The 14,087-nt window shown below is 39.8% G+C and overlaps 1 protein-coding gene across 1 annotated transcript in view; it reads left to right on the top strand.

The window, feature by feature from the left end:
• The window catches only part of LOC104946410 (receptor tyrosine-protein kinase erbB-4-like), a 55,627-nt gene that overhangs the window by 40,396 nt on the left and 1,144 nt on the right, over positions 1–14,087 (top strand). The window contains exons 4-11 of the mRNA XM_010772246.1: positions 1,224–1,358; positions 2,585–2,650; positions 4,032–4,150; positions 4,888–5,029; positions 5,581–5,694; positions 9,726–9,852; positions 10,706–10,779; positions 11,722–11,812. Of these exons, the coding sequence (XP_010770548.1) occupies positions 1,224–1,358; positions 2,585–2,650; positions 4,032–4,150; positions 4,888–5,029; positions 5,581–5,694; positions 9,726–9,852; positions 10,706–10,779; positions 11,722–11,812 (868 nt within the window). The remainder of the gene's footprint in view (positions 1–1,223; positions 1,359–2,584; positions 2,651–4,031; positions 4,151–4,887; positions 5,030–5,580; positions 5,695–9,725; positions 9,853–10,705; positions 10,780–11,721; positions 11,813–14,087) is intronic.

The raw sequence follows: 14,087 nt of genomic DNA, 5'->3' as shown, positions 1-14,087 counted from the left end.
GTCTCCACCAAGGCCCACTTCCTTAATCAGGGTGTCGGATGGTAATGATTAGCTTCCTGCGTGTGCTCCTCCGCTGCTGAATCGTCCGCATAACTCACACGCTGTTAATAATCTGCCCCGGGAGATAATACCCTTCTTTACTTTCGGCTAATCCAGCCCTGATATGAACCACATTGTTACTTTTTTTTTCATTTGAAATTTCATTTATTACGACAAGTAGTTTCTTGGAATCCGGCCTCATATTCAAGGAGAAGGGGGAAGCAAGGTGATTGTATCTTAATCCCTCAAGTAGGTTACAGTCAGCTGGTGTCCCCGATGGGGGGGGGCTGTTGTTTCTATTCTGCCACGGGTCATTGCTTGGGGAGGAAGGGGGATTATTGCTGCATCATTTCATTTTAGTTTCCATATCCAAAATCTGGATTAGCACAGGGAGAGGGATTAGAGTTGATTATCATACTCCATGCACAGGCATCTGTTAAGGGCATCTGTTAAGGGCACTGGTCCTTGAAAAGAAACATATTTTTGCTATTAAGCGAACGCCGGATGAGAAGTCAGCCTTTGTCTCTTGTGTGGTAGGCTCTCAATTTCATGGAGGAATGCATAGTAGGTCAATGTTATCCGAGTTTGTTTGATGATATCGGCCTGTGTTGAGCCTCTTATAGGTTATAGTGGAATAATATTTACCCTACAACCACATATCAATACATCTACTCCCTACCTATAGCGTGATTCCCTTACACCAGTCTCCATTTACCAAACTTATTTGGTTTTGAGGAATGCTCCAGTTTACTATTTCCGTTTTTAATTACCACAACAAGTATCCAGTGTCTTCCAGCGACATTCATTAACTCTCACCATAAAAATGAAATGATTGTATACTCAATGCATAATTAGGAATTTACACCAGCGTACGGTTTGGAGTTCTTTCCCGGGCTGCTTTTGGTTACATCGTGACATCCATTTACTTGTTTTCCGCCGAGTACTTCTTTATGAGACATCATTGTCTTTGGACATGGCATTGAATTACTCTGTGCATTTGTCAATAGCATTTATCTTCATGCTCAGATGCACTTCAGGGAGCACTATGCGGCGCGGTACTTTGAGACAAAGGAACGATGGGAGTTAACCTTGAAGTATTGATTTTCTGCCATCTTGTACATGTGCTATAACTCCGTGGCTATATGCTCATTTCTCTCTTTCTCTGTCTTCTTTGTATTTTGCAGAGGTGCTGAACGGGGGAGTTTATGTTGACCAGAACAAATTCCTGTGCCACGCGGACACCATCCATTGGCGTGACATTATCAAGAACCCTCAGGCGGAGCTGCTGGTGGTGCCATCCAACAACAGCAACCTTGGCTGTGAGTACCGCACGTGGGTGGAAACCAGTGCAACCAGTAACTTTGGATGAAAATCAAGTTATTGTTTTTTTCCCTTGAAAGCATTCCACATGCCAACAGGCTGTACAAACACACACTCCCCCCACCAGCAGCAGTCGGGCTCTATCTCTTTTTTGTATTCATTCCGTTTGCCCCGCGGCCATTTGGAAGCGAAATCACATAGTGTTAGATCAACGTGTGAACCTTTTCCATTGTAGTACTGGGGTAGGGGCTCTGCAGCGAGGCCCATGGAGCCGCTGTCTGCTGGGCTCTTTTTAAATCTCAGTGAATCTGACAGCTGGTTTGAAGCTGCCCTGTTCCCCCGGTGCCCCACTCATCGGGGTCCCCGCAGACCCTCAACAGTTTATCCGGCGGACATCCTGTGTCAGAAGAGCTGGCTGTTAAAGACGGACCCTCTCAAACTTTTCGACACACTTATGTCTAATGCTCTTTTTTGAGTGGTGGGCTAAAAGAAGTTTCTTCGTGTTTCAAAAGATGTCAGGGTGAACAAAAGAGACAGCTGAGGCAAAATCACATGCAAGGGAATAACCTTTTAAGTTTTGCAAAAACAGAGCTTTTGACATAATTCCAATGCTTATTTTCCAACTCTTAAATAATGTTTACCGATCGACTTTAGCAGGCAGTTGATGTAATGCAAAGGCGGTAAATCTTAAATAAAGTACATCATGTCTAAACATTGCCATTTTGTTGATAAGAAGGCACTGATGGAGGAGGAGGAGGATGAAAAGCAACAAAGAACAGAGGAGGTGGGCACATAAAATGACAGGAGATGGAGTGGGAGGTAAGGTTCCTAAATTGGGGCCCTTTGCCAAGCCGTAGTCAGTATTTAACATTAACAACCCCGCAGTGGGAGTGGTTGAAGGGGCCGGGTGACAATCTGCAGTACCATTCCACTTACTCTGTAATTAACCCGTAGTCAATTAAGCCTTGATGATGGGCCACTGGCAGATGAGGGCTGCTTGACTCTGTCAGGTCCCACTTTGGCTGTGCGCGCGCTTGATTAAGGGAATGGAGGCTTGTCTTGTGTTTTCAACAGGTCGCCTGGGTCTATTGTCAGATGAGCGTAGGAGATGTAAGATCTGTCGCTAGTGGAAGTTTTCGGGGTGTGCGTGACTGCATGGGGGCTGTCTTTATGTGTGTTTGTGTAAAAACCACATCTTAAGTTTGCTCTGTGTGTGTTTCTGCAGGCAGACGCTGTCATCGCTCATGTAACGGACGCTGCTGGGGCCATCAGGAGGACCAGTGTCAAACATGTGAGTATGCAAACACACCTACAGTTACCCTGGAAACGACAAGCCTGCTACTCAGCTCTGCCAATAGACACACAGACACTGATACCTATCTTTCAAATTAATACGTTATTAGGTACCTAAAAACGTTATATATTCATGGTTCCTTAAATACTCCAACAGTAATAACTCCATCATTTCTTTTTAAATATTCTGCCGCTGGAAAAACAATCTTGATCGCAACATTTTAGTCAATTCAACATTGATTTCCATTTCAAAGTCCCTCTTAGAAAATGTTTTATTTTCCTTCACTTATACCCCGACTGCAACTAGAACTCCAGGCTAACGAAAACATTTAAATCAGTTATTAGTGTAAGTCAGTGAGCTACGGTATTTACTGAATTGTGGGGGATATTGTACAATCTGTTTAAAATAATCTATAATCCGCTATAATCTACTTTGACACAGAGTGGGGAGGGGTTGTTTTTATCTTCTTTTCTTCTTATTCTAACCAAAGTTGCACCAAACATAAACCTCATTAATTGCGTCCCCACATTAAAGTGGGACAAAAGCATTACAAATATTAGTTCTCTGTATAATTGCAGTTCTAGCCGTACCGTTAAAACCCAGATAGGTAGTTTTTCTCACACTAACACAGGCTAATAGACTAGACGGGCCTTGTTATATTCTCTCACTGCTGCATCATTATGTTCCCGACACAGCAGAGAGTGAGCGCAGCAGTTTTTAATGCCTCATCTTCAAGCTCCTGCTGACTCGCTGGCCGATATTTCTCCTACTGTACCAATAATGTGTGGGCGGATGTTCTTTAGCACAAGTATTGGAGTTTCATACGATAGGTAGGCTCCAAGTGTTTGTTCTGTGCTAAAAATACAGCTTTCTTAAGAGTAGTTTTGCAATAAAAAAAAACAGGAATAGGAGTTTTATTTCTCTGGTATTCCACAAGATTTGGCATAGCAACAAACGATAGCTTTCTGGGAACAGTTGGACGTTTTATTATTGCCCGTTCGGCAGAGAATAAACACAGATATGGTGAAGTTTTTTCAATTTCTATGTATCAAGGGGGAAACCAATTGATTTCACTTCATACCTGGGGGCTCTCGAGCACTATTTGAATGTGAAGCTAAATGATAAATGAAGCTCAAGGGCACCTCCAGAGCAGCTGTTGAAAGAAAGGAAAGTGCTCCGTGTTTTTTAAACTGCGCCTGGGCCTGTGACCTCGTCATCATGAACCCACTTGTCTGACCTTTAGTTTGCTCAAGGCCCTCACTCTGGAATTCTACATCAGACGACGTTTGCTCACAGAGGTGTTATTGTCTCTTTTTTTTTCAAGTGTGAATGTATGTGTCAGACCTTTTAAAAAAAAAAAAATCCACTTCCTGTGCAGTGACAAAGACGGTGTGTGCAGAGCAGTGTGACGGTCGATGCTTCGGGCCTTACGTCAGCGACTGCTGCCACCGAGAGTGCGCCGGCGGCTGTGCCGGCCCCAAGGACACGGATTGCTTCGTATGTCACACAAACACACACACACACACACACACACACACACACACACACACACACACACACACACACACACACACACACACACACACACACTTTTGTTCCCTTCTTAACTTTCCCAACTCTCTTCCCTTCTATATCTTCACTTTTCCTCTCTGAGACAAGTTTCTAATATCATCCCTCTTCAACTTGCAACATCTGTTTGGCATCTTCGCCCGACGGCAAATGATCCACTTTGTTTACCAGGTTGATAAATTGTTTGTCATTTTACGGCGGGGCTGTAAAAGTCTCCTCTTCGAAAGAACAAATTGGTGATTCAGTGTTTCCAATTAGTATCCCTTTTATCACCTCCACTTCTCTCCCATTTCACCAAACTCGACCGCTCGGACGCACGGGACGATATTGTCGTTGTAATTCACAGAAAAGCCTCATCCAATTCAATTACAGCCTGTGGACACAGACAACTAAACACTTAACGGGGTTTATGGGAAAACATTTCACCGTTTACATCATGGCGCACGATCAATGGCTCCAATATTTCTCCCATTTGGCGTTCAGAGAGGCAAGGGAATGCTGGACGATCACGATTTGACGTATAAATGAAATGCTGCCGTAATACTCTTTCCCTCACGGTGACTTATTGAGAAAATCTTCCCCTCCCATAACCCCTCTGTTTCCTACCCCCCATGGGAAGTCATGCTAGTGCCTTTTAGCTAACTGTCTTTGTGCGCTTTCCGCAGGCTTGCACCAATTTCAACGACAGCGGAGCATGTGTGACCCAATGCCCCCAGCCGTTCGTCTACAACCCCACGTCCTTCCAGTTGGAGCACAACCCCAGAGCCAAGTACACCTATGGAGCCTTCTGTGTCAAGAAATGCCCACGTAAGTCTGCTTTAAGTTCAATTTGACTGCAAGGACGCTCATAATGGTGCTCATAATTTATAGTCTGCGAACCGGTGAAGAAGCATTTATCCTGAAACAATTATTTCAAGAAAAGATAAATGAGTCAAACACAAATAAATCGTGCGTCTCAATCAACCAGTTGCCATCTGTTTTATGCCTCTGGCAGCTGAAACAATAAATTGTAGTTCTTTATTTCACTGTTATGGAGTCAGAGTGCAGCGGTATTTCAGAGAGCATGCATTAAAAGTCAACAGATTGCATATTCAAGTCCCAGTGATCATCAAATGAGCACACACCAGTCGCACTTTTTCCCACCGCCGCTCCCAAGTTCTAAATTGATTCATTACTTTTCCTGGGCAATATAGCCCTAGACCATTAGTTTTGATCATTATACAAACGTGATTAAAATACAATCAATTGCTCGCCATTAGAGGGCTCCTTCTAGGAAATTGTGCTTCGCCACACGTTGATTTTTACACACAGCATCTTCACTGAGAAGAACACCAACACTCTGTCTGTGTCTCCGCCAGATAATTTTGTGGTGGACCACAGCTCCTGCGTCAGAGCGTGCCCCAGCAACAAGATGGAAGTGGAGGAGAACCGCATCAAAATGTGCATGCCCTGCACCGACATCTGTCCGAAAGGTAAGTCCACTTCTAAATTGGCCAATGCAGAATGACGAATATTAACGTACAGTATATTTAATTAGGCTGTGTCAATCTAGAGTCAGATCTCAAAGGAGAAATTGTCTTTAGGTACAGGTAAATCGACTGGTCCAAACACTTTTCCTTAACTTATCAAAGTAGTTTTGGTGCCAAATTCTAAAGAATGTGCAGTTTTGATGCTGAAACCTATCATTTTTTTTCTTCGAAACGTCACATTTTATTTCCTTCTAGGTGTTATTTAAAATGTCCCTTTTTCAAAAATAGAAGCTGCTGATTGGCCAGTATGACACATTAGAATAATTGTGATAATTAGTGATAACTAGGGATGTAACGATATACCGAATAGCGGTATCGCGGTAAATAAACTTCCCAATACCGTCGTGAGACTGAAAAAATCTACCGCGATTTAAAAAAAATATATTATTTTTTTTAAACACTTTTTAAAAAAAAAATCTTTATTTAACCAGGTGGTCCCATTGAGATCATCTATCTCTTTTTCAAGAGAGACCTGTCCAACATGGCAGCAAGTAGGTTACAACATGACAATAAAACAACAGATAACACAAAAGGACATCGTATTTACAGGGTCTGATTATTAAATGTCCTTGTTTACTTGTGAGATGCAGTGGCATAAAGAAAATGCTTACTTTGTGTGGTAGTACCAGTAGGTACAAAAACACAGGTTTTCTTGTTCCAGTCTGTTACTGTCACTTTGTTTTTGACACTTTAAAATACTGCTATCCTACTAAAATGCTGTAAAAATCTGATTTATTATGTAATAAAAAAACATTTTCCGAGTAAAAAACGTTTTATTGAAAAATAAATGTATGAATTTTTTTTTCCTTCCCTTTATTATTCAATATCGCGATAAATACCGTACCGTGGACTTGTTATCGCGATATTATCGTACCGTGAGTTTTTGGTATCGTTACATCCCTACTATATTGTAATTATTTATATAGGCTTTTTCGATCAAAAATGTTCGGGGTCGGTCAGGGGGTCTTGGCTGAGAAAATGTTTCAAAGGGGGTACATTACTGAAAAAAGTTTGAGAAGCACTGATCTAAACAGCCAAAAAACGATGTCACATGTCATCCAGAGTCAACTAAACAGATTGATTGCCAGGTATGTTGTTGAGGACATGCTGCCCATCGCAACGGTCGAGTCTGTTGCATGCCTTCAGAGAACTAGTCAGCAAAAAACAACACAAAAACTTGTATTTTTATTGTTATTATTTTTAAAGTAAAGTAACTTGTTAGTTACTTTTANATGGTTTGTTTCATTCGTAAAGAATAGGTGAGTAGAGTGTTTATTTGTTCATTATTAGGTCTGGTGACGTTATTTTATTTAGTTCAAGTGAAATCAAAAAGTTCAATTGAGTTGAGTTTAGTGATCAAGGTGAGGTGAGTCGGTGGTAGTCTGTCCAAAAATCCTTATACTTCTTACAGGTGTAAAGGTCCATAAATATTCGAACCCTACAAACAACGTAAACCGTTAATAGGGGACGAGACACTTCTTTTGAGAGAGCGGAAGTCCATGACTACAACGACCCTGTGGTCACCAAGCGCAATTGGCTTATTAAAATAAAATTGTTAACTGCCTTTTTGACTTTCGTCAGACAGTAAAACTGCCTATGCCTTAAATCTCGTTTGGGCCTTGTCGCGGTTGCAAAGCGCGCGTCGGTCCGACCCCCAATACGTCTCAAATACGGTACGGGAGGTTTTCCTTTACTATCAACAAAGCGGTTTGGCGATGAAACGGCATTGTCTAGTATGTACAGACCCTCCAAAACGAAATGCCTGACACGCGCGTGTAGGGCGCTCAGACGTGTGTGCCGTATTTGGCGGGGGGGGGGGGGGCAACTCGTCAAGTGCTCGTACGCAGATAGCACTTGACAAGTCTGCTGCAGTACAAAAACACTGGTTTTCTTGTTCCAGTCTGTTACTGTCACTTTGTTTTTGACACTTTAAAATACTGCTATCCTACTAAAATGCTGTAAAAATCAGATTTATTATGTAATAAAAAAACATTTTCCGAGTAAAAAAATGTTTTATTGAAAAAAAAAAAGTGTGAATTTTTTTTTCTTCCCTTTATTATTCAATATCGCGATAAATACCGTACCGTGGACTTGTTATCACGATATTATCGTACCGTGAGTTTTTGGTATCGTTACATCCCTAGTGATAACGGCCATTTAATTATATACAGTATCATGGCAACATGATAACATCAGAAATGTTATTGGTATACATTAGTTAATTATGCATGTTTCAATCATCTTGTTGCCATTAGCACTACAAGGATGGCTTAAATAATCATCATTCTTTGAAGTTCAATACAGTTATTTTAAGAAGATATTTTCGGGTGGATTTTGTTGAAACTTGTGAAAGTCAGCGTCACTGTAGTATGTGCATCCATCATAAAGTTGGACACTTTGAGGAGTCTTAACTGCCCTCAATCTTTCAATTACGATGACACTAGGAATGATGATGCACTTGGTTTCCCAGTAAGTGTGTGAGATTGTCACATTTGTCTTAGTGCACAGACACACTGACAACATCCTCATTTTTTGGGCACTTTTTCAGTATATAATGTGTAATGTCGGGCGGCTGTGGCTCAGTGGATAGTGTGCTGTACTTCGAATCAAGGGGGTAGAAAGTTCGAGTCCCACTGCAGTCAGCATGTCGTTGTGTCCCTGGGCAAGACATTTCACCCCAAGTTGCTCCTGTGGGGATTGTCCACAGTACTGAATGTATGTAAGTCGCTTTGGATAAAAGCTTCTAACAAATGACATGTAATGTATAAGTTATACTCAATGTGAAAATATGATTAAATACTTTCTGTTTGTTTTACTTATATTATTAATTAATGTTGTTAATGCTAAAAGTGATGTTACTGGAGCACACACTAATTACACAAGAGCTTTATACAAAATGAAATACTTTGTTTTATTGGCATCAGCTTTTTGTTTTACATTATACTAAATAAGCTGATTTATTTATGCTAATAATATACACCCCTAAAATAAAAAATAGCTGCAATACCAACTGCTCTAACATCCTCATGTCTTCAACAGCTTCTATCATATAATACATGCAGTAAACTTTAAACTGTATACCAAATGTTTGTTATGCATGCCATGTATGTATTCATGCATTATTGAAATGACTGGCCACTTGTTTTGCACACCTCATATTGCTGCTTTGAATAAGCACTGTATTACATATCGCATACATCAAGGTCACATGTCTGACCCGACAACAGTCGCTGTGTTAATTAACATGAAGTGGGAACATACTGAGAAACTGCTGCTACGTGCTCAGTAATTACAACTCATCTCGTCAGCTAAATAGCTAAACAATTTGAAATTAAAAAGCAGTTCCATACAGAGAATTAGCCTCTTCGTCATATTGTTCCCACAAAGGTAACTGATCTGCCCTTTCTCTTTTAGTCCTGTTTTCCTCCGGGCTCCACGCACGGGGCTGAGTCATCCATTGATTGGCTAATCTCTTGATTACATCGTCACGCAGCGGGAAGGGGTTAATGAGGGATAGCCCAAGGAACTGTGGGAAATGATAACAAATTAACATTTCAGATATGGAATTGGCTGGTATAAATCACTATCAAAAACTTGTTACACCACTTAATACAAGCCTTATTCATCATCCCCGCCGCCTCTGTCAGAAATACTTGGCTCACACCAGACCGCAAGTGTAATTAATGCAGATGTAATGAATTCATTACAGAGAGGAATTGGCTGTGGATTGGCTGTGCTTTCATCAAAAGAATCCCAATGCATAGAGAAGGGGCCGTGGCCTTGCCTGCGCACCAAAGCAGGGTGTATTTTCATAAAAGAGTGTAAAGAATTAACGTGACAAATAGCTAATAGCACTTTCTCAAAATGAGGTCTCTGCGGTGCAAGGGCACTTTGGGTTGTACTCTAAAGAAGGTAATTCATGCCTAAAGCAACTTCATAATTTGAATAATGTGTGCTTGTGTGTTTGTGTTCAGTGTGCGACGGCATAGGGACGGGCAGCCTGCAGGCGGCGCAAACAGTAGATGCCAGCAATATTGATAACTTTGTCAACTGCACCAAAATCAACGGGAACCTAATCTTCCTCATTACAGGGATCAAAGGGTGAGTCCAGGAGATTTGTATTTTTTAAAAGTTTTTCATGTCAAGCAAATTTTTTTGGTAACACTTTCTGTAATGCTCATGTCTTTAACTATTTTATATATTTAATTATTGTTCAATATTTAACATACTTATAGCTCTGTACAGGTATATTAACATTCACTCGTAAATAATTAGAATGCTTTTTAACATGAATTCAAATGCATATTAAAGCATCACATAATGACTAAAATGGTCAAGAATCATAATATTTCATAATGTCTCTCATTTTGCAAGATTGGTGTATGATTATTCCCAAAGTGGAAGTACATTCAAATACATACAATTAAAACAGTTATTACGAGTTACTCCGAGTGGTCTATAGTTCAGTATAAAAGGCTTTGTAATGGGTTATGAAGCATTATGAACACTTAAAAACAACATGCAGTGCTATAATTGGATCATAAAACAATATTATGTTCATGCGTTATAGACATTGGCGTCATACCAAGTGCTGCGCTTTATTTCATTTCTTATTCTTTCACACAACTTAATAAATGGAATACTATCTGAATGACTTACAGCAGCACACACGGAAGAGAGGTAGACTTGTAGACAAACAGTTCTTCATTCATAACCCATTGTGTCGGGGAAATCCTGACTTTGGAAGGTCAACAAGCAGACATTCAATCACACGCCACTGTCAACGTGTCCCGAAGCTCTATCTTAAGGATAGAATAATGCGTAATGTCACACAGCACATGAGAGAGAACAAATAATTCTGTCTCCAGTAATAACATCTTTCAGGACTGTTTCATAAATAAGGTCATACTAAAGCAAATGCATAAAGATATTCACTTTGTGTTTTTTCTTCCAGTGACATGTATCATGGTATCGGACCTATGGACCCTGAACACCTCAACGCATTCCGCACTGTGAAGGAGATCACAGGTGAGTCTGGGGTCACCTTTGCAAACTAAAACTATGATGTTGTTTGTGAGGCAGTAAAAGAAAGTGGAAAATGGCAGGTACGTTTCTTTTGTGTCGTTGAATTCTAAAAGTGGATATGATGTTATTGTAATAGTTATACGTGCTTTCAGTAACGCGCTGTGTGTGTGCATGCTCGAGTGTGTATTTATTCATTAACTATTAGTGGCCTTAAGGGATGAGTAATACCTCGTACACAAACCCTTTTGTCATATGAAACTGCGTCTTGCGTTTGAGCCAAACAGCTAATGGAGTGAAACTGCATTTTCATAATGAAAATCCGAGCAATAAGAAAGAGCAATGGCCATCCTATCCCAGCCATTTCCTGCTCTATCCCTTTAATGTCATTTCCACACGTTCTCATCGGATGTAACCTGTCATCAAAGGCAAGTGCAACGGGACTGATTGTGCACAATATTAAATCCATTCTTTTAATTAGGGTATATTGTCTTCTCAAAGCTTTTTTTTTTTGTACAAAGAATCTTGTGTGAATTTCTCAGAGGGAGAAGCCAAAGGAGACTCTTTTTATTTAGTAGCTCATTACAATACCACATGTACAGCCTGGAACCCTTTTTCCTTTATTTCATTTTCCCCATTATTACTGAGAAAAAAGCTTTGATTACTTGAACTAAGTCTACTAATTAGTAGGGTTGTACCACTTGAGCTTGCGACTCTTTGAAAGCCTCGTACTCAAATGCATTATTACTCCATCTTGTACCCATCTTAAAAAAACAGGATTTTATTTCAAGACCAGAAGATGGAAAAGCAGTGCTGAGTACGAGGATACACTTGATTTCAGCCCCTTAGTTTTTGGCACCCCTTGTTCTCGTCTGTCTGATCTTGACCATGACTTCAATTTTCCGGTCTAGACTGCTCCACTGCTAACTACCGCATGTTTTTCTTTAGGATACCTCAACATCCAGTCTTGGCCTGAGAACATGACAGATCTGAGTGTGTTTTCCAGCCTGTCCACCATTGGAGGTAGATCCCTATACAGGTATGTTTTATCTCGTAAAAGTGAACAAACGTATATGACGTATGCCACTACATCTTAAACTCATTACATGCCAGAAACTATGGGGGGTCTTGGTCTTCCCAACTTCAACACTACTTCTGGTCAGCTCAATTAAGAAATGTACTATCTTGGTTTCTGGGAAGAAAGGATTCACTATGGGTTCAGATAGAAGCCAATACCTTTGACCCGTTGCCAGTGGAAACTCTTATATTTGTTAAAGATTTCAATAAGGTGAAAAATATGGCCAAATGTTTTACAGTGGTCAATACACTTTTAGCCTGGAGGGACTGTACAAAAAAAGCTCATGTTAACTCAGGTATTTCAATCTTTTCTCCTATTTTGAACAATCCTGATCTTAGCAAATATTTGTTGTCAATCAATATAAACAAATGGACGAAATCAGGTATAAAGCAATTGAAACATTTGTCTCACAAAGACATAACATAGCAATCATTGAATAATTTAAGAGCAGAATATGACATTTCAAATAAGGATTTTTTCAGATACCTGCAAATTAGGAACGTGATCCAATCAATTATTAAAAGCAATAAATTGAGATCGGGATTGTTGGAAGAGGAGGAGATATTGATGTCATCGAGCACGATCAAAGGTAAAATTAGTGAATTTAATGCACTTTTTTCTAAAAGAGCTCAGTCATCCTTTCTAACTTTAAAAAAGGTCAGGGAAAAGGACTTAGGGATGCAGATAGATGAAACAATATTTGTGAAAGAATACACTTTCCATTCACAAGCAATAAAATCAAAGAAGCAAACTTTAATTTTTTACCTCACACCCATAAAGATGCATAACATTTCCAAAGAAAACTCTCCAAAATGTCCGAGATGTAAAATAAAAGAAGGAACATTTATGCACCTGTTTTGGGACTGTGATCTCTTGAAACATTTCTGGGATACGATTCATGTTCTCACAAAAGCCGTTTTAGACATCGAAATGAGCCTAAATCCATGTTTTTTCCTGCCAAACTTTAAACTGAATCCCAAACATTACAGAATACTAATCACAATAACATATTTTGCCAAGAAATATACTCTTACTCTGGAAGAATGAACGTCCTCCAACATTTAAACTTTTCATTGATAACACATATAATAATAAAATATAATCGTGGACATATTTTTCAAGCTCTGTGGTTGCCATTGTTTTCTTATTTGGAAAATATATCTGAGATATGACCAGTGATGGAATGGTGCATTCTGTGGCTATTTGTCCTGACGGCCGGAAATACTAGTGGTGGTGTTGTCATTGTTTACATTGTCGCTGTATTGTATAATTATTTGTTTGTTTTACTTTGATGTTTTTGTTTTGTTTTTTCCTTATTATGTTTATTTTCATGGCTCTGTTGTTGAAGTTATCTTGATAAGCATGTTTTGGTTTTGCCTGTGTGGGCATGTGCGGGTGGAGGGAGGGAGAGGGGAGTGTAGTGAGTGTACTGTGGTATTACAATGTAAATGAAATGACATTGATTATTGTACACTATAATGAAATAAAAACACTTGTAAAAAAAACAATACTTTATGTCTTTTTGCTTTAAAGGTTCCCTTTTCACCCTCAGCAATTGTACTTTTCCAGCTGGTAAGAATGATGTTCAATTTTAAACATCAGATATAAAGACTTTGTTATAGATGAAATAATGCACATTCAATATACTATTGATATACATTTTGCTGTTTCACACAGGTTCTTGTGATGGATACACAAACATAACTGAAGCATGGCGCAACCACTTATTTGAATCAGCTACCTTTCCCGGGTACCCAAAGAATGATACAGCTCTTACTGGGAAATGGTGGCGCTTCACTGGAATCGGTGGAGACCAAGTCATAAAAATCTGCACTCCAGGCCCTCGCGCTGGTTTCACCTACGCCATTTTTATCAAATTTGCATATCCAACAACTGTAACTCCAACTCCAACAGACGGGGTCGCGTATGAATCATATTCAGCATATTGTAATTCTCATACTATTACCATGAGCATGACCATCTGTCCTGAAGGATTCTACATATATAAACCAACAGCTAATCCAGTCAGCATCATTGCAGGTTATGCAACCTGTAAGTAATGATGATAACTCATCTTCATCCTTGCCTTCATATTTGGGTGAAGACATGTCCCGTATGCTGCTAACTGTAGTTAAAAAATATCTAATTAAATCTTGGTGTGCGTGTGTGTGTGTGTGTGTGTGTGTGTGTGTGTGTGTGTGTGTGTGGTATATCTATTTTAGATCATTCTGAGTGT

This window comes from Notothenia coriiceps, unplaced genomic scaffold, assembly GCF_000735185.1.
Source record: "Notothenia coriiceps isolate Sejong01 unplaced genomic scaffold, NC01 NC01_scaffold00011010, whole genome shotgun sequence".
Taxonomy (NCBI): domain Eukaryota; kingdom Metazoa; phylum Chordata; class Actinopteri; order Perciformes; family Nototheniidae; genus Notothenia; species Notothenia coriiceps.
This window is presented reverse-complemented; position numbering and strand designations above follow the sequence as displayed.